The following is an 18,122-nucleotide window of genomic DNA, read 5'->3' as shown; positions in this document are numbered from 1 at the left end:
AACAGGACACCAGCTGTCTGCTGCTCAGCACAACAGAATACCAGGCAAAAGTTCTGCTTCTGAAGAGTATTTTCCTTCTGCTTTCAAAATGGCTGGAATGCTGTGGGGATCATGAAGGCAGTCATGGAAATATCAGCCCTTCGTTTGCTGTGTGGCTCTCAGGACTGTGCCAGCATCCAGCCAAGAGTCAAAACTTCCACATGGCACTGACAGCTACAAAGAACCAGTCCTTTAACTGTATAAAGTCCAGTATGACTCAGCTGTGCCGAGTTTATATCCACTGTAAGAACACTGTTTGTCTAAAGCACCCACAGGCCGGATGAAGTTTGGGGCTGGTTCTTTCCTGGGCCTTTCCCAGACTCTTCTTTAGCACCAGTTAGTTGTCTCCACCAAAATGAGACAACATAACTTGGCTGCCCACTAACCCTCCTTGTTCTGATACATTGTGGAGGAATTGCAGAGTAGATGTTACCTGCTGAACATGGTAAAATTCCCAGGAGGAAGTGCTGAAATTACCTTGCAGAAACAACACCCAAAGGATCAGATGCTAAGTGCACTCAAACATTTAAAGCCAGAGGGGACTGTGTAGTCCAAGCTGCATGTTGTGAGCTGTGAAATGTCACACCTGCATTGGTCTCAGAAACCAGAGAGCTATTCCAGTGCACCTTCCAAAGGAGGTCTCTACTTCCCTAGGGACACAGGCACTACCCCAATAAAAATAGCTTCTTATTCCTAACATGAAATTGTCTGGCTTCTACCAATAATTTCCAATTCTGCCTTCTCTGTGATGTGCTCTTTATGATTAAAGAATCAATAACTGACTTTGTCATCCAAATCTTCCCCAAACAGCAATCAGGTCTGTGAGATTCCAAATTCTACTGTTCAGCAAAAGGATATAGATAGATATATATTTATATATACATATATTTATATATATGTATGTATAACATATGTTTACAATTGTTGACCTCTGTTGGCACTCCTCAGATTTTACACTGAAGGATAAATCTCCAGTTTAACTTCAGTGCAGTCCCAGAAGCTCACATGCCTATGTGTGATTACAGGCTTATTTTTTATAGTTTTTATATGCTGTCTAAATCAACGTTGGCACTGACAATAGTTAAGTAAACAATGTCTATAAATAACATATGAAAACAACATAATGAAGTAGGGAAAAAGATTTTTTTCTGAAGAAATTTTAAAAATCACTGTTGAGCAACATCCAGGCTATTTCTGACTCGTGGAACTAGAAGAATCTTGTAATTCCTGACTGAGGAGCTAAATTAGACCTGTCAGCTTTATTTGCATGTTCCATTTCACCAGACATGATCTTATAGTGATTGCAATAGTCCTGATGACTTGATTTTCTCCAATACTTTTACTGTTAAAGTCAACACAGTCTGATGCTGTGATATCAAACATGCCACATAGAGTCAGTGTTTTCAATCACTACAGTAGGCTCTAAGCAAGGAAGTTTCTGCTTGACAACTGGGCTGAAGTTGTTGTTCCACACTTGTACACAATTACTTTGTGTGAGGAGTCCTTCTGAAAAACATGTTGTTGTTATTAAGAACAGCAATATAGAATGCTGTTCCCCCACATGCTGCAGAAGTACTGTACTGGTAAAATCAACCACATACAAATTGTTAGGCCAAGGGGTGCTTTTCCTGTATGCAGCATATATTTATCATTAAAAGTAATAGTTATAGGGAGTTTCCGTTGTATAAATATTGTTCTTCAGAGACAGGGTGATTAGAATGGGCTGCCCAGGGAGGCAGTAGAGTCACCGTCTGTGGAGGTGTTTAAGGAAAGACTGGACATGGCACTTAATGCCATGGTCTGGTTGACAAGGTGGTGTTAGGTCTTAGGCTGGACTTGATGATGTCAAAGGTCTTTTTCAACGTAGTTGATTCTGTGATTCTGTAAAATACGTGGTTTCTGAGGCATCAGACAACTCCAGACATATTTGGGTTTCATCGCCTATTTGTCATTCTGTTCTTAGTCTGAAGGCAGCAGCATCACTTTTTCCTTTCTCAGGTTTCATTTCAGTGGAAGGTGCACCCAGTTCTGCTCTGTTTCCCTCACCCTCCTTGCAGGGGGCGTGAGAACCCTCCTTCCAATTTCTCTGTCCCTGCAGGTGTGATCACACCACAAGCTGCCCCTCAGGGACAGCTTTTCTTTTTTTCTTCCCCCGCTATCACACTTTTCCTCATCACGTCCTACGCAGGGTTTGGTGAGGGTTATCTCAGCAGTTACTGCGTTTTTAACCCGCTCTTCGAGGTCGCCGGCGGGGGACACCGAGAGCTGCGGGGCGGGGGCTGCTGAGGAGAACCCGCAGTGCTCGCCGGGAGTTGTAGTCCGCCGCGGTGCTGGGAGCGCCGGGCGGCCGCGGGGCACGCCGGGGGTTGTAGTCCGAGGGCGCGGACGGAGGGGCGGGCTCTCCCCCCAGCCCGCCCCCGCGTGACGGTGGCGCGGCTGCGGCGGGGCCGCGCGCGCGCCCGCGATGGAGATCGGGCCCCACGCGGGGCGCGCGGAGAGCAGGTGGGGCCGCGGGGGCGCGCGCGAGGGCGGGGGTCTCGGGTGTCCCCGGGACGCGGACCCGCGCTGGGCGCCCGCGGGAGGCGGGACGCGGGCGTGGGGGTGCGGGCGGCGCGGCCCGCGGGGGTGCCTGTGGGAGGCGCGTGGCACGGGGTGCGGGCGTGGTGGGCAGTGTCAGTGCGCGTGTGCGCTGACACCGCGGGCGGCGGGGTCCTGTGTGTGCACGCGTGGGGCGATAACGAGTTATGTAGGACGCGGCAGGGAGCGCGGGATGTGCGTGCGGGAGCATGGGCGGCTGCAGTGCTGGCGCGCGCGGTGCCTGGGAAGCACTAGGGATGCGCTGGGGGTGCCCCTGGGGAGCTCCCTTCCTGCGTGGGTGTGTGGGAGTGTGTGTGCACAGCCCGGGCACGGATGCGGGGTACCTGGGAGCGATCTGGGAAGGAACAGACCCTTTGGGATGGGTGGGATTGGTGCTTGCAGCGTCCCCCGTGGGAGGAAGCACACGGTGAATGGGCTGTCAGAGCAGAGTGTGGCTGCCATCACCCACCCGGGGCCAGAGTGTGTTTTCCACTGGAGGAACGTGATGGCCATAGACGTGTGCCCTCAGCACCTGATGCTCTGCACTGTGGTCCCCGTCGGTCCTGGGCAGGACAGCAGCTGTCGGGCCTCCGCTTTGGATGCCTTGAGCTTAAGGGTGAAACCAGCCCACCCTCACGCTGCACTGCCGCTGCTCTGGTGGCTCTGCAGCTCGCTGCTCTGGGATCCTGTCTCCTTACCCTCCTGGCAGTCAGCTGCACCACCTCTTCCAGGTGCTCAGCAGAAATTTCCAGCTTCTCTTTATTTCCGAAGGCGAGGTCCTGTGCCTGCACCACCCCTGTGGCTGGGGGTGAGCACAGCCACAGTGACCTTGCCTGCCTGCATGGTCCTCGTTTGTGCTTCAGGCCTGGTTCTCCTTGTTAGCATTTGTAAGAGCAGCAGAGGTTGTTTCCTGGAGGTGTTTTGATGACAAGTCCTATTTACTTCAGATTTTTGCATGTGCTTTGGTTTTGCCCTGGTGCACACAAGCACAGGGTGAGTGTTGGATGGAAATTGGGGGTGTTGGCTGGGGAGGAAGGAGCAGCTGAAACTTGATATGGGAGAGAAGCATTCCTTATCTGAGGGGCTCAGCCAGTCACTCTATTCCTGCTTACCATATCAGCTGGGAAAATGCTACCGGTGCCTTTAAAGCTATAGCACAGGTTTGGGGTGCCTTTGGATTTGCACAGTTGGAGCTGTTCTCACTCTTTACTAATGCTTCAGACCCAGTGGGCTCTGAAAGGTGAAAGGAATTGACTGCATTCACTGCTTTGTCTTTCCAGACTTATCTTTCTGCGTTTTCATGCCTTTGCAAGCGCAAGGCCTGCACTGCCAGACTCTACCATGTCGTGACTAACAGGGCTGAGGTGTTACCACCCCCAGCACTCCCCCAGGGACAAGGAGGGCATCATCTCCACATATGGGGGCCTACTTGTTCTCCTCGATGGCACTGATCCCATGTGGGCCTTGCACTTCCTTGTCCTTTGTGCAGTGGGTTTAGCATTTTTATTCCTGGTGCCATTTCACACTAGATTGTGGCTGTGACTGATAGCGATAGAGGTCACTGGATGCATCTTCCCATGGATCACAGCAGAAGCAAAAGTTGTTCTGCTGAAGTCCATCCTCCTGCCAACATGGGAGAGGAAAATGAGAATCTCGTGCTGGGTTTTTCCTCCTAAGCAGCAGGTCTGAACTGCATCAGGGATCCGGGGCTGTAACACCAGTGTCCATGGAGGCACTGCAGGATGGTTAGTGCTGTCCTGCCAGGCACAGAGCAGGGCTCTCAGGGTGGTGGGCAGGTGGTGCAGAGGATACAGCAGTCCCAGGGAGAGCAGGGGGGGTGATGGTCAGCTGGCAGTTTGGCAGAGAGCTGCTGCCTTCAGCTCTGTTACCACCAAGGCCCCCAGGGACAGCAGGGCCAGAGGAGATGATCCCTAAAGGGAACTTGTGCTGGATGAACAGCTGGTCCCTGGGAGGTGGCTGCCATGGGGATCTGCTCTGCCCGTCACTGCCCTGGCTGCCAGCTGCCTTGTCACAGGCAGGTCCTGTGCAGATCAAAGCCCGATGGACAGTGTCCTGGGTCTACAAGTTGTGGACATCTGCTTATGAGAGGCTTAGCCAGGATGAGCAGATAAAGTTATCTGCCATGAAAAGGTTAAAAAACACCTTTAATTCCTCTTTTCTTCCCTCATCCTTTACCAGTGCAGAGCAAGAGTGCGCCAGCATGGGCTGTGTTTGCTGGGGGACCTTATGTGGTTGTGTCCCCATTCTTTATCCATGCAAGCTTTTAGTACAGGGCAAGCCACCCTGCATGTCCATTTTCCAACCAGCCTGCTCGGCTGTGCCTGCCTGGCACTGCGGGGCTGACCTGCTGGGCTGGCAGAGCTCATCTGGCTTCCCCTGCCTTGTCAGCCACTCCCTGTGACTGCAGATGAATTGCACGAAGCCTGGCTTTCTTTTAATCCCTTTTCTCAGCAGTGCTGGGCCTGCTGGAGGAGCAGGCGGGGGAGCACAGGGAAGGAAGGGGCTGCTGGTTGTCTGGGAGATCTGGGGAGGATGAGGCGGGAGCAGGCTCTGTGCAGCAGCGGGTTATGTGGAGTCTTGGATTTCTGCAGGAGGAACTGACAGCCAGCATAGGAATGTCCTTGGAGATTCATCACAAGTCCCTTCATGACCTCAGCATGCTCAGCCTGACCTCTTTAGTATGCTAAGAAGGATCAAGGGAGTGCTCCAGGTAGAGGTCAGGATTCAAGCAGCCATTGTTTGGTGCCTCCTGCAGAGCACAGGAAACACACAGCAAATGTTATTTGCAAGAAGGATGAGCTTCATTTCTATTTTTTATTTTTGAATGCTACCTGTGTGATTCTGTTTTGGAAAGTAACTAGGGCTTGGTTTTATTTTAAATGAAGAAATCCACCTGAGTCAGCAGCATGGCTCCCTGCCTCTGCTGTGAGTCACCTTTGCTGATTTGGACCAAGAGAAGTGTCTACCCTTGCTGGCATGGAGGGTCTGAGAAAGCCTTGGAAAGAGCAAGCAGCGTTCCCTGTTGATGTCAGCAGGAGTGGCATGAAGCCATTTCTTGTTCCAAGGCCGGATTCTGTCTTTTATCACTCCAACGCAAAAGGTTAAGTTATGTTTGGAACAGTTTGTGACAGCAGGTTGATGTTGCTGTACCTAAAGATGAAGTTTGTGGTGGTAAAGAAAGGAGGCCCAGAGCCAAGTTTATGAAGCTGGTGGTTAACACTGGAGGCTGGATCAGAGATTGTCTTTAAGGGAGGAGAGGAATGCGGTTTGAGGTCTCACCAGTGCTCCACCAGCTGTGGCACCTGCAAGCACCCTTGGCTCTTCTGGTGGGGGGAACCAGGCTGTGCTGAAGCACGTGTGGTTGTGGCACAGGAGACTCTGCTTGTGTACTGTGACCCTCTGGGGTGTGTTGCTCACTTTGCCCTTACTGTAAATAAGGGTGTTTGCATGATGTGATATGAATTGGCCTTACCCCCATGGCAGGCTCTCTATAGCACTTGCAAAGGAAACTCTCCTTATTCAGGAAAAAACAAGCAGATTTCATAGTAATACTTTGAATGCCTGCTGAAATGGGGAAGTGGAGGGCAGCAGGGACTTGGACTTTCTTCATTCCTTCTGGCAGCTGAAGCCCAGGCTTTGTCAGTGGGAGGGGAGCAAACCCTGCAGGGCTAACTCATGAGTCCAGTCAAAACTGAAATGTGGTTAGCTGTGCTCTCTCAATTTCCCTGCCACTTGCACCTATATGGGTCTTTATTTCTTCAACCTTGTGTCACTGTGTGCTTTCCAGGATGTTCCAGCTCAGAAACAGCTGGAGTTTGGATATCAGAAGGGTCTTGTGTGTCCAGCTTCTGAACTGCTTTGGGCCAACAGGTCCCATAGGATACTTACTGTCCTACAAGGATTTAATTCACTTTTGGTAACTTCTACCTCACCCCTGCAAAGGTGCTTTCATTGTGCCGCTCATTCCCTATGTGTATCTGTGTTTAAGTGTTTTAACACTTTGAGGTTATTTTGTTTGAAGATTGCTTAACCTTAGTTACCCTGTGCTGGGAGGGAGACCAGACTCCAGTCTGTTGGCTCCTGGTTTACTACTTCTTGAGAGATGTACAACTCTTCTAATGAGACTGTTCGTTTGGAAAGGTACATCTCGTGCACTACCCTCATATCCTTGTGTGCATTACTTGCTTTATATAGCATGAAACAACATGGGAGGGAGTTCCCCTGACTCAGTGATTTGGAATATCAACAGTGTGGCTGAGCTTTCACTTGCATTTACTTACTCTTGAGTGTTAGAAATATCTTAGGGAGGAGATGGTTTTAATCTCTGTGGCTGCAGATGCTCTTTGACCAGGAACTGGCAATGCCTCTCTGAGCATCCATAGACAAAGAGCATCTGCAGCCCTCAGGGCAGGGATGGGAAAAGCCTATAAATTCAGAAGGGCTGGATCTTTTCTTTTGTCTCCCTGAATCCTGTCTCCTTCAGGAAGCTGCCTGTGATTTGTATCTGTGCATTTTTCTTTAGTCTCTCCTGAGATAAAGCCCTGACTGTGCTTGTAAGTGTAAGTACATTGTAAACAAAAAGGTACCGTCATAGGCTCTGGTTTAGAGCTCTGGTGCTGGCAGGGTGACAGGCTTCGCTGGTGGGATGGGTTGGTTTCTGTGTGGTTTAAACTTAGATGGGCACTGAAAGTGGTGAGGTTTCTCTGAAGAGGAAGGGGAGTGGATGGGGAGCTTGAAATAGAGCCGATATTTGATGATCTGCTTGTTCCACTAATCAGTTTGGCAGTAGTGAACTAGTCTTGAAAAGAGGATATTAGTGAGAAAAGCTTTGTTTTAAATACTGGAAGTATGTGGCCCACACTTTTATCCCCAAGGGATGAAAACAAGAGCGATTTTAAATAATGTTATTTATGTTAATTTTTTTCCCTTCCCCCCCCCCATTTTGTTTCGGAAATCCACTTTGGTTTCGCTGTGGAAGGGATTAACAGCTGAAAGACTGGGTTATTTCTTGCCAGTTGAAAGGTTGGACTTTCATTCTAAGGTATCAGTTTGGGTTCCTTTGTTACAAACCCTGCAGAAACATACTATTTTGATATTTACACTCCTAACTATACCTTGCAACACTGCTGTTGCTTCTGAGAGAGTGGCTCCTGTTTGAATATGCATTTTTGACAGCTGCTGTTCCTCTGGCAACAGTGTCAAGCAGCTTGAGTGGGGACCTCAGTCATCCAAAGCTTTCTTCCCCAAAGCTACTTTTGCATATGCAAATAGCATTACTTCTCTGCACCATTGCTCCTGCTTTGTGGTAGATAATGGTGCTTTCTTGCTGTGTACAGGGGTAGCTGAGGGGGATGATATCGACAAAATGCTGTGCACGCTCCAGAGTACACCAGCAGTTTGCTAATCTCTGTCCAGAACATGGTGAATGCTTTTGCAAGAAAGTCAATTTGTGCCTACAGCAGCTCAGGGCCCAGAAAACTGCTCCAGAGGTGGAGATGCAGATGCAGTGATACCTCCCTGGGGGTGGGGCACCTGTGCATCCTGAAGGGCTGGAGTGCTTGATGCAGTGTGTGTTTCTCAGCCACTCTGTAAACACAGGTGTAGAGGGCCTAGTGTCTGCTAGATTTGGTGGACATCATACCCTCCCTCAGAGCTGCTGTACTCCTGAGGGGCTGCTGCTCTCAGCAGTCCCTGATAGAGAGAGCATGTGAGTGAAGCAAGTGAGAGGCTGGCTGGGAAGGTGTCCTGCAGCTTTGTTGGCCATACTAAGAAAGTGGTAATATTGTGGGAGCCGGTGTCGTGGTTCAGTCTTTGCTCAGTCTTTGTTCTGGCTGTCTCCTGAGACCACACTGGTGGTGGCTACCAGTCCTCAGAAGAATCATTGCGATACGGCCTGTTGTCCACAAACCATGTTGACCACAGGGAGTAGTAAAGTTCTTTAGCTCACCTGCTGGCTTTTGGACCATTGAAGGTTTCAGCCCGACCAGAGTGTCCTTGGAGAGAGTACAAAACCATGTTCCTGTTGTGAAGCTCCTCTTGCTGTATCTCTTATGTATCTTGCTGTGTCCCTCTGCAGGAAGGAGCATTGGAAGCTGCTCGGCAACTTGAAGACAACTGTGGAAGGTTTGGTGTCCATCAGCAACCCAAATGTCTGGTCCAAGTATGGGGGCTTGGAACGGCTCTGCAGAGACATGCACAGCATCCTCTACCATGGGCTTATCCATGACAAGGTAGGACTCTGTCCTGCCAGCATGGCTGTCTGTCTGTTTGTAGCAGTTTTGGTGCCTGTCACAAGCACGTGGGGCAGTCCTGTCTGCTGCAGCTACTTCTGTGCTCATAGCACAGAGTGGGTACAGTGCTTGTAGCAGTGCGGGAAATGATCCAAGCAATGACTGAGCTTGCCTGGCAAGTGCTGTGGTTGTCAGAGAGACTCGGGTGCACGTTGTTTCTATCTCATCTACCTTCAATATGGTTTTTCTAAGTACATGTACCCCCTGTGCTGGGGCCACTCCTCTCTCCTTTCCTCCTGCTGCAGCCAAACAATTAAATTGCATTTGCAATGAGTCAGCCCCATATCATCTGCACTTGGACAAGTCCCCAGTGAGGTCTGGCAAGAGAAACCTCATATCATTACTGTTTCTGGTTAGCTGTGTTAGTAACAGGAGCTGGCAGCCAAACCCGCCCCCTGCGTGAATGGGATCACTCTTTCCAGGCTCTTGTTGTGCCTGCAGTTGCTCACTCAGCCTTTCCCCTTTTCATGGCTGCCTGGAAGAATTTCTCTTTCTCACTTGTGTGCAGAGGCCGGAAGATCTCCCTTTCAGCTTGCAATTACCAGCACAATTAATTTACAGGGGAAAGCTGAAGCGAGGCTGCAGGAGATGCCCAAGGACAGACTTCCCATCCATGGCTCTGCCACACAGAGAGAAGGGAGCGGAGCAGAGGCGCTCCAGGCAGCTTGCATGGGCCAGTTGGGTCCAGGGTCAGGAAAACTGCACCTCTGCAGTGCTGCACCCAAGCTAATAAACCTCCAGGAAGAGCCAAGTTGTCAGGTTGTTCCACCAGGGAGCTTTGCTGGCTGGATTTATTAAGTTTGCAGCCAGCACTTGTTATGGTGCTGCTCTGTTCCTGTTAGTCCCCAGTGGTGTGGACCAGGGACCTCTGGGAGATCATAAGAGAGAGATGCTACCTTTTCCATGTGAGGAGTGCAGTGCTCCTTCTGATAGATTTGCTATTAATAGGCTTCAGGAAATAAATGGTTTATACATGTCTGATATTGGTAACAGTTCATGCCAGACATGGAAAGCAGGATGTGTGTTACCTTCCTCAGTGCTGTTGCGTTTACAGATCTTCCACTCAGGAATGTCTCCACTGCTTGGGCATGTGTGACACTAATCAAGCTTTCAGAGATGCAAAGGGAGGCTTCCTAACAGCAGTTTTCTCGTAGTTGCTCCAGCAAGACATTTCCTTTCGCTCATTATTTTCTTGGCAACTTTTTTGCTTACAACTAGGAATAAAAGGAAAAGTTGAAAAAATCGCTGTGTAGATGTTAAGAGAACTGGGGTTAGACATTTTTAAATTTTGATTGAGTTTATTTGTCCAGAAAGCCCTATTCAGTCCAGAGAACTAAAATTGCTGGGTTAGTTTTGTAGTCTTAAAAAACCAAACTACTCCCCCCCTGCTGCCAAACCAAATAAACCACAAAACAGAAGCCATTTCTCTGTTGCTTGTGAAAGAGGAAATAGAGATGGAAGCAAAAATAATCAGTTTTTTGTTGAAGAGAGACTTTTTGGGTCTGTGTTTACACCCAATAGGGTGGTGAGGAAAACAGCAACTCTACTGCAGTTCCTCTCTAACAGGAAGAATAACTAAGAAGGAAAAAAATATCATTGTTTGAATAAAGCTGAGGCAGGCAGCACATCCTCTATGGCAGCAAGGGGCTAACAGGGAATGTTGTCATTTAGCTGGGACATGGGATGTGGTACCTAACTGTCCCTGTCCCGGGCAGGTGTGCTGCAGACAGAAGGATTACTGGCAGTTTGTGAAGGACATTCGCTGGCTGAGTCCCAGCTCTGCTCATCACCTGGAGAAGGTGGGTTCTGGTGGGGTGGCCTGGTGTGCCCAGAGGGAGGGAAGGTGGCAGCTGGGCTGTGAGCCTCACCAGTTGGGTAGCGGTGCCTTGGCTGTTGTGGGTAAAGTGGCTCCAGGGCTTGTGGAGGCTGAATCAGCCGTGTCTTTGGGTACAAACCGTGTCCTGGGAACTCAGTGTGGCTTGGGCTGAGACAATCGGCTGCTTATTTCCCCCAGGCCAGTCTCCAGCTCGGCTGGGCCGGGTGCAGCGGGCATCACCAAGGGAACTGGCACAAGCAGTGCTTGTGTGTAAGCAGGGGTGATTCATGCATCTGTGCAAACCTCTAACGGTCTGGGCTGTCCCGTTTCTGGGTTGTGGCTTCACCATGCATTTATTCTCCCATCCCAGACTTCTGCCAACCACTGGCACATAGGGATGCTCCTGGTGTGTGGCTGCCCCATGCTGACATCCATGATCCCTGCCATGGGTGGGCACAAAGGGCTGACCACTGGTAATCCCTGTGTCTATCTTGCTGCTGGGGGGATGTGGGCTGTGACTCCAGTCCAGCTCTTCAAGCTGCAGCAGCTCAGGTATTGTCATAATGTTCCTGAGTTAATGTGTCAGCAAGAACATGACCGTCACCACCAGGGTCAGGTTGGATTTGGGAGTGTGGGGTCCCTCCAGGTCAGAGGCAGAACAGGAGTGGGAGAGTGTACAGGAGAAATTCGTTGTGCTGGTGGCTGTCGGAGGACTTTGGTCACTGGTTGACCTTTGAAGCGTTGTTCCTGCCTGGTGCTTTTGCCTCCCTGGTGTTTGGGGAGCTGCTGGGACATGTCCTCCTTCCCGCTGACGGTGACAAAGCTGCTGTTATCAAGAGGACCAAAGCCATGTGGTAGAACAAGCTCTGCTCACCTGCTTGCCCCTGCATGCCTTAACCTGTGCCTGATGTCTCTTTCCAGTTCATCAGCCTGCAGGAGAGCGGCCAGTGTGACCCAGAGGGCCCAGGGGACCAGGCCATTGCGCAGCTGTGGCTGCAGCACAGCCTGCAGTGCCACTGCCTGTCGGCACAGCTGAGGCCGCTCCTGGGGAACCGGCAGTACATCAGGAAGTTCTATGCAGGTAAAGAGAAATGGGCCTTTTCCTTCTTAGGAAAATATCCAATTGGTGGTGGTTCCAAGCTGTGTGGGGGTGAGAGGGGACAGCAGAGAAGTTGGTTTGCATGTGAGCAACTGGTGTGTCAAAGCACGTGGGTGAGAGGGACTCCCCTGAGCAGCATTTCTCTCTCCCCAGACACTGCCTTCCTGCTCAGTGACGCCCACGTCACGGCCATGCTGCAGTGCCTGGAAGCTGTTGAGCAGAACAACCCCAGGCTTCTGGCTCAGATTGATACCTCCATGGTGAGTTGAGGTCCCAGATTTTACATCTGACTCTCCCCAGATGCTAGCTGGCTGTGGCTTCTCCTGAAAGGTCACATTCAAGGCACACGGAGCTCTTGGACAAGGGACTGGAGTTGGAAGTAGCAAAAGTTGCTCCAGGATGGGAGGAGAGCAAGGAACTGGTCCTTGTGCTGCCTGAGTGACTTGGCAGAGGTCAGGGTGAGCGGGATGGCTTTGTAGGGCCTGTAGTGGGGAACCTTGGTTGAGGCTGGCACCCAGGGTTTGAGTAGGGGACCTGAGGACCAGTTCCTTGTAAGAGGCACCTCTAAAGCCCTCTCCAACAGTCCCAGGCTTCAGGGCCAGCATGCAGAGCTGCCTGGTCATGAGAGACAGTCACCCTCTGAGGGGACAAGCAACGCCTGGGTGTCCACTCCTGCTGTTTATACCAGAGACCCACTGTACAGCCCTGCACCAGCTGCCCCTCTCCAGAGGAGGGGAACAGCGGCTGCTTTCTTTGCACAGAGCTCCCTAGAGGAGAGCAATTAATGAGACTTGGTTAAATGGGGGCTGTGTTCTTTCAGCTGGCCGGAACGTCACTGCCATCCCTGTGCACGTCAGACCCTTCTGCTGAGACAAGAGAGATGAGTGACCACAACGCTGAGGGACACGAGAGCCGTCTGCCTGGAGCACTGGGCTGCCTGGATCATTTCACTGAGAGCCTGGTAATTTCCCAACAGGAGCCTGTCCTGTAGCTGCTAACTAAGAGCTGCTTCCCTTCTGTGCTGCTGTGTTTTTCCCTCCCCATCCTCCTGTGCCCAGGGCTGCTGCATCCTGTGCTGGCTGATAACCAGGCACTCGCAGGTCGATCCCCTTCTGTTGCTGCTCCTTTGACATGTAGCCCCATAGGTGTTGATTTATTAATGATTCCACATCTCTTCAGCTTACCAGGGGGAGTGACAATCCGTCTCCAGTGACCAAGAGTCAGAGCCTGACAGCCCTCCCTGCGTCCCCGTACATCCCCGCTGCCAGCTGCACCCAGCAGCGCTGCGTTGGTTCCTCCTCCAGCCTCCACCATCCAGCCTCCTCTGGCCTCTCTGGTACTAAGGGTGGGCTGGGGAGCTCAGGGCAGGCGCAGAAAAGACCTTACCTTTTTATGAGCTCTTCACTGTGGTGGATGTCTGTGAGGAGACCTCTACCTCTGATGGCAGGGAGATCCCTGGCCTTTGCCTGTGGTGGGCGGGCATGCTAGTGTGCAGCTACAAGTTTATTGCTTGTGGTCTGCTTGTGTCACAGTGTGTGACATCATACTTCTGCCTCTGTCCAGACAGGAGACCAGCGAGCTCCTTTGTCAGCTCCAGCTCCAGCCAGCCCCAGGAGTGCTGCCTGTCCACTCGGTCCTCCTCCTTCAGCGAGGGCAGGTCCACTCTGGAGCAGCCTGGCTCTGTCACCCAGACCCCCTCACCCAAAGACCCCTTCTCTCCAGCCAGCGAGATGAGTTCGAGCACCACCAGCCAGGGCGAGGATACTTGGACGGGGAGTCAGGATGATCCTCAGAGTGATGTTAATGATGGGCCGGAATACCTGGCCATTGGGAACTTGGGACGCCGGGGCCGGGCATGCAGCAGTGCCAGCACCAACAGCTCCAAGAGCAGTAGCTCCAAACTCTTCTCCTCCAGCAGCTCCCAGAAGCTGGACTCAGTATCATCCCTGGGGGAGCAGGGGGCAAGCGGAGGTGGAAGCAGGGGCCTGAGCCTGTTGCGACGGTCCAGCTTCTCGGAGGGACAGTCGTCAGCTCCACAGGGCATCCTCAAGAAGAGCCATGTGCGCTCCCACTCCGACACCAACGTGACTTCGGGGAAGTTGCACGGTAATGGGACAGCTTTTCTGGGATGGCTTTTGGGCGGTACTGGGAGGCTGATGCTGGCTACCCCTTTTGACTCCATAGCTCAGACTGGGGAGAGGAGCAGTGGGCAAGTGGTTGGGAAATTTGGTCTTTTCCCTTAGCTTAACTGCTCCACCCTGGAATGGTGGGCTGACATGTCCCTTCCCAGAATGCCCTGGGCCGGACTGTTACTAGTATGGGCAGCTTTTGCCAAAAAAATCTTAGAAAGTGGCAGCAGTGCTGTGGCATTAGCTGTCCTGCTTCCCCACTGGCCTTGCTGGGCTGGGGCATGGGGCTGTGGCAAGGCAGTGGGCTGGGCTCATCCTACTTGTAGGATGTCGTCCCACTGGTAACCTTCTGAGTCCTCCTGTGCTCCTGAGTGGGTGAATACATGGGGATGGGGAGAGTGGGATGTTTGAGGGAGTCTCTTTCACTGGTGCTACCTTCATGGGATAAGTGGAGGGCCTTGCTGAGTAGTAACCCATCTGTCTCTGTTTTCTCTCTCTTAACGCTGCCCTTCTCCTCCTCTGTCTGCCCAGGAGGCCTCAGGGATATCACCATTATAATAGAAGATCCAGTGGCAGGTTTGGGAGCCAGTATAACAGCCCTTCATTAGTGATCATTGCATCAAGTTCAGGATTGCCATCAAACCATTAGTGTCCATTTAGAAAACCAAAAAAAATTTTTCTTTGCTGTGTCCCAGCTGATGCTTTGAAGTGTGGTCATGTTTATGCATGTGACTTGACTGAAGATCCCAGCTTGGGTTTTGGGAGCAGTGGACCAGACCCAGACGTGTGCCTGCAGTTCCCCTGCATGGCATTAGGGAGTGCTGGCCACCGAGTCCCTGAGCTGCATCCCCTGCCCTTCCCTCCACCCACTGCCTTGGAAGCGAGGAGAAGTTTCATCTCTCACCCAGAAAATAAGGGCTGGCAGCTAAACAGGCATGGGCTTGAACATTTTATTTTTCCTTTGATTTAGCAGATCTGTGGCGCAGGGGCGTTTGATGTTGGCTGAGTTCCAGCTGTGTATGCATCCACAGCTGGGACTCCCAGATGCTCTTCTGGACTCAGGGCAGGTTTTCCCCTAAGCAGAGGTGCTGGGTGCTGACATCCCTGTGCCCCACATGCAGGAGTCAGCAGCTCAAAAAAAATGGGCTGTTTTGTCTTGCATGTGTTGAGCAGTGGCACTGGGTTTGTCAAGTTCACATCTGGGTGCCAAAGGTTCCTTGGCTGGGAAGGCTCCTCCCTGGGGGTGGTGGACACTCAGATGTGCCCAACCCTGTGTCCCACTCTAGGAGATGATGCCAAGCACTGCCTTGCTTTACCCTTCAACAGTAGGCTCTGTTGTGGCTTCCCCCAGGCATCCATCCCATGAGATGGTTTCTGTGTTGAGGGGGCTGCAGGACACCCTCCAGGCTGCAGTGAAAAGCTGTGAGAGCCTCCCACCCTGACAGGTCTCCTTTGTCTCCCAGTCTGTGGGATGGGTTGATCCCAGGCCCCGTCCTGGTGACTGCTGCTTCAGGGTCTTGGCAGGGGAAGGCTGACATTGGTGGGATCAGGAGCCTCCATCCACTTCAGAATTACAGCACAAAACTGGGAACAAAAATGAATTAAGAGGCTGAGAGGACAGGGTTGCCCTTCTGTTGTGCTCAGGATGTCAGCTGGCACCTTCCCCATATCCAGAGCTGTTTGTTCCTGTCCTATTCCAGTCAGGGTGTTTTTAGTCTCCTTCAGCAGTCCTCTGTCACCCAGCTGCTCTGTCCAGGTGCTCCCTGGGGCCGTGGCTCTCCATAGGGCACCATCTGTTCTTGGTCTCCGGTCAGGCCAGCTCCTGGCAGTCTCTGCCGGCTCAGTCTGGCAGGGAGTTGCACCACAGTGTGTGTGTGGGCCAGGGCCCTGCCCACAGCCCGTGTAAGTCACCTTGAGCACTGCATCCAGGCTCCAGGGTTGTGTGCAGGAAACCCTGGCTTGTCCTTCAGGTGCCCCCTCACACTGGTGTCAAGGCTGTTTTGCAGGACTGGGAGCCCCACAGATCCGTCAACTACTAGATGAGGTTTACCCTCCTATCCTTTCCTGACTCTCTGTTCCGGGTGTTAACTCTTCCCTCAGAGATGTCCCAGCAGGAAGAAGGGGCTGGCAAGTGGCACTTGCTGGAGCCTGTTGTGTCCCCCCGCTCTACTCGGGGGTAAAGAGAGGAAAGGCTTGGGACTCGACTGCTCCGTGGCCCTCATGAGCTTCTCTCCTTCTTTCCCCTTATCTAATGCCTGAAACACCCTTCTAGTTTTGCCCTCTCCTGGGCTTGTCCTCATCTGTGGCATGGAGCAGGAAGTTGTCTCTCCTTGTTTCTATCCATTTGTGCCTGCGTGTGTGATGCCGAGCCCCTTTCATTTCACCCTGTGCAATGGCTGGATGATTCTGGGATACTGAGGTGTGCCTGGTGTCATCTTCCCTTCCAGAGTCCCATGGCGATCCAGCTGGAGGGAGGGGGCCGGTCTCTGCTTCCACCCAGAGCAGTGAACTCAGCACACCCAGCTCCCTCTACATGGAGTACGGTGAGTACAGCCAGCCTCAGTGGGGACACTTGCTCCTGGTCAGGTTCCTCCATCAGCTGTGGTGGCCTCAGCCGCTGGCACCTGCTTGTGGGATGCTGGCTGGGCTTGGTAGCATGGACATAGCAGCAGGTCCTTCCCTCATACCTTTGTCTCTTGCTTTTCTAGACTCTGGACAGTATCTGAGCTCGGGGGAAGGGATGTTCAGGAGACCCTCAGAAGGACAGTCCCTTATCAGCTACCTCTCTGAGCAGGACTTTGGCAGCTGTGCAGACCTGGAGAAGGTGAGGGAAGCAGCAGCAGCCTGTGTGCATTGGAGAATCTATCTTCCTGCAGGTTCAGGGATACTCACTCTGTGGGGTAGATAATGCCGTGGTATTTTCTGCTATAGAGTTGTGCACAGAAGTTCAAGATTGAGCTCCTTGGTGGTGTCTGGCAGCCAGGATATGCCGGTCCAGCATATACACAACATCTTTGCAACATGTTAGGGCTCCTCAGGGCTGACATGCTGACCCCCCAGAGTGGATGTGTTTCACGTCCTCTTTGTAGGATGCCTCTTGTGTTTTGTGAGTATTTTGGTGCCCAAGAAGGCTTTATTTTCTAGGTCCTCATAGAAGTCATACTTTGTGGGATTGACAGGAATTAAGGTCTTTCAATCACCATCCATGAGTAATAAGCTCTTTTCTGTCATAGATGGGGAAGATTTTTTGAAGTCTTCCTAGTTTGTCCATGGTATAGCCTTGAATGCTTTTTTACTTTTGCCTTGCAGGAGAACGCCCACTTCAGCATCTCGGAGTCCCTGATCGCTGCCATTGAGCTGATGAAGTGCAACATGATGAGCCGGCAGCTGGAGGAGGAGGAGGAGGATGACAGTGACAAGGAGATCCAGGAGCTTAAGCAAAAGATTCGCATTCGGCGCCAGCAGATCCGCACCAGTCGGTTCCCTACCTGCCAGGAGATGGGCTCAGACAGTGGGTGATGTGTTTTGGGCTTATCAGCCTGTGGGATGCGGGTTTTCTGTCCATTACCTATCCTAAACGTCCTGTCTTCCTGCCCATTCCTGGGAAACAGTCATATTGCTACCAAGATGGTGCAGAGATTTGTGAAACTGCTGTTATTGAAGGCCATATGGGACCCATGCTGCACATTGATAACACTTTTGTGCTGCTGGCACTGAGTTATGGAATGTAATTTCATTTTGAATTTGAAAACCATAGTGTTTTCCATCCTTGAGCTCCATCTCTCCCTTCCCTGGCCATACCTATCCCCTTCTACCATAGCAGTCACTGACCCTCCAGGCTGCTTCCACTGATGACCTGGCTGTGACGCATTTCTCCCAGGTCTTGTGGCAACAGACAGCGGGTCCCAGTTCAGCTCCCACGGCTCCATGCGGCTCTCTGACTCTGGCTCTGCAGAGGATGTGGAGGAGTACGAGATCCGAGGTAGGAGGGACTGGCTGTGTTGGCTTCTTGCATAGAGACAGATTTCTCCTCTGTGGGGTTGTATTGAGGTCAGTCCCACTGAAGGAGAGCATGTCCCTCTGGCCTTCGGGATGGCTTTTCCCAAACAGATGGCTGAATTCTGAGTACAAGCAGAGCAACCAGTTTCCCT

General features: G+C 51.8%; 1 protein-coding gene across 4 annotated transcripts in view; it reads left to right on the top strand.

Moving 5' to 3' along the window:
- Positions 1 to 18,122, top strand: part of RUBCN (rubicon autophagy regulator) — a 31,035-nt gene that overhangs the window by 2,584 nt on the left and 10,329 nt on the right. For 2 of the 4 annotated variants that reach the window (XM_050307843.1, XM_050307841.1), the window contains exons 1-13: positions 2,436 to 2,541; positions 8,714 to 8,867; positions 10,643 to 10,726; positions 11,665 to 11,824; positions 11,996 to 12,102; positions 12,663 to 12,803; positions 13,022 to 13,178; positions 13,406 to 13,948; positions 14,503 to 14,547; positions 16,419 to 16,514; positions 16,680 to 16,795; positions 17,281 to 17,482; positions 17,852 to 17,953. In XM_050307843.1, coding sequence (XP_050163800.1) covers positions 2,504 to 2,541; positions 8,714 to 8,867; positions 10,643 to 10,726; positions 11,665 to 11,824; positions 11,996 to 12,102; positions 12,663 to 12,803; positions 13,022 to 13,178; positions 13,406 to 13,948; positions 14,503 to 14,547; positions 16,419 to 16,514; positions 16,680 to 16,795; positions 17,281 to 17,482; positions 17,852 to 17,953 — 1,945 coding nt within the window. In that variant the 5' untranslated portion in view covers positions 2,436 to 2,503. Of the gene's footprint in view, positions 1 to 2,435; positions 2,542 to 8,713; positions 8,868 to 10,642; positions 10,727 to 11,664; positions 11,825 to 11,995; positions 12,103 to 12,662; positions 12,804 to 13,021; positions 13,179 to 13,405; positions 13,949 to 14,502; positions 14,548 to 16,418; positions 16,515 to 16,679; positions 16,796 to 17,280; positions 17,483 to 17,851; positions 17,954 to 18,122 lie in introns of those variants that run through there. The other 2 variants (XM_050307840.1, XM_050307842.1) reach the window with 2 other exon arrangements.

Source organism: Myiozetetes cayanensis, unplaced genomic scaffold, assembly GCF_022539395.1.
Source record: "Myiozetetes cayanensis isolate MyiCay16 unplaced genomic scaffold, myiCay2020 scf13, whole genome shotgun sequence".
Taxonomy (NCBI): domain Eukaryota; kingdom Metazoa; phylum Chordata; class Aves; order Passeriformes; family Tyrannidae; genus Myiozetetes; species Myiozetetes cayanensis.
Note: the sequence above shows the minus strand (reverse complement) of the source record. Positions and strands in the feature narration are given on the sequence as shown.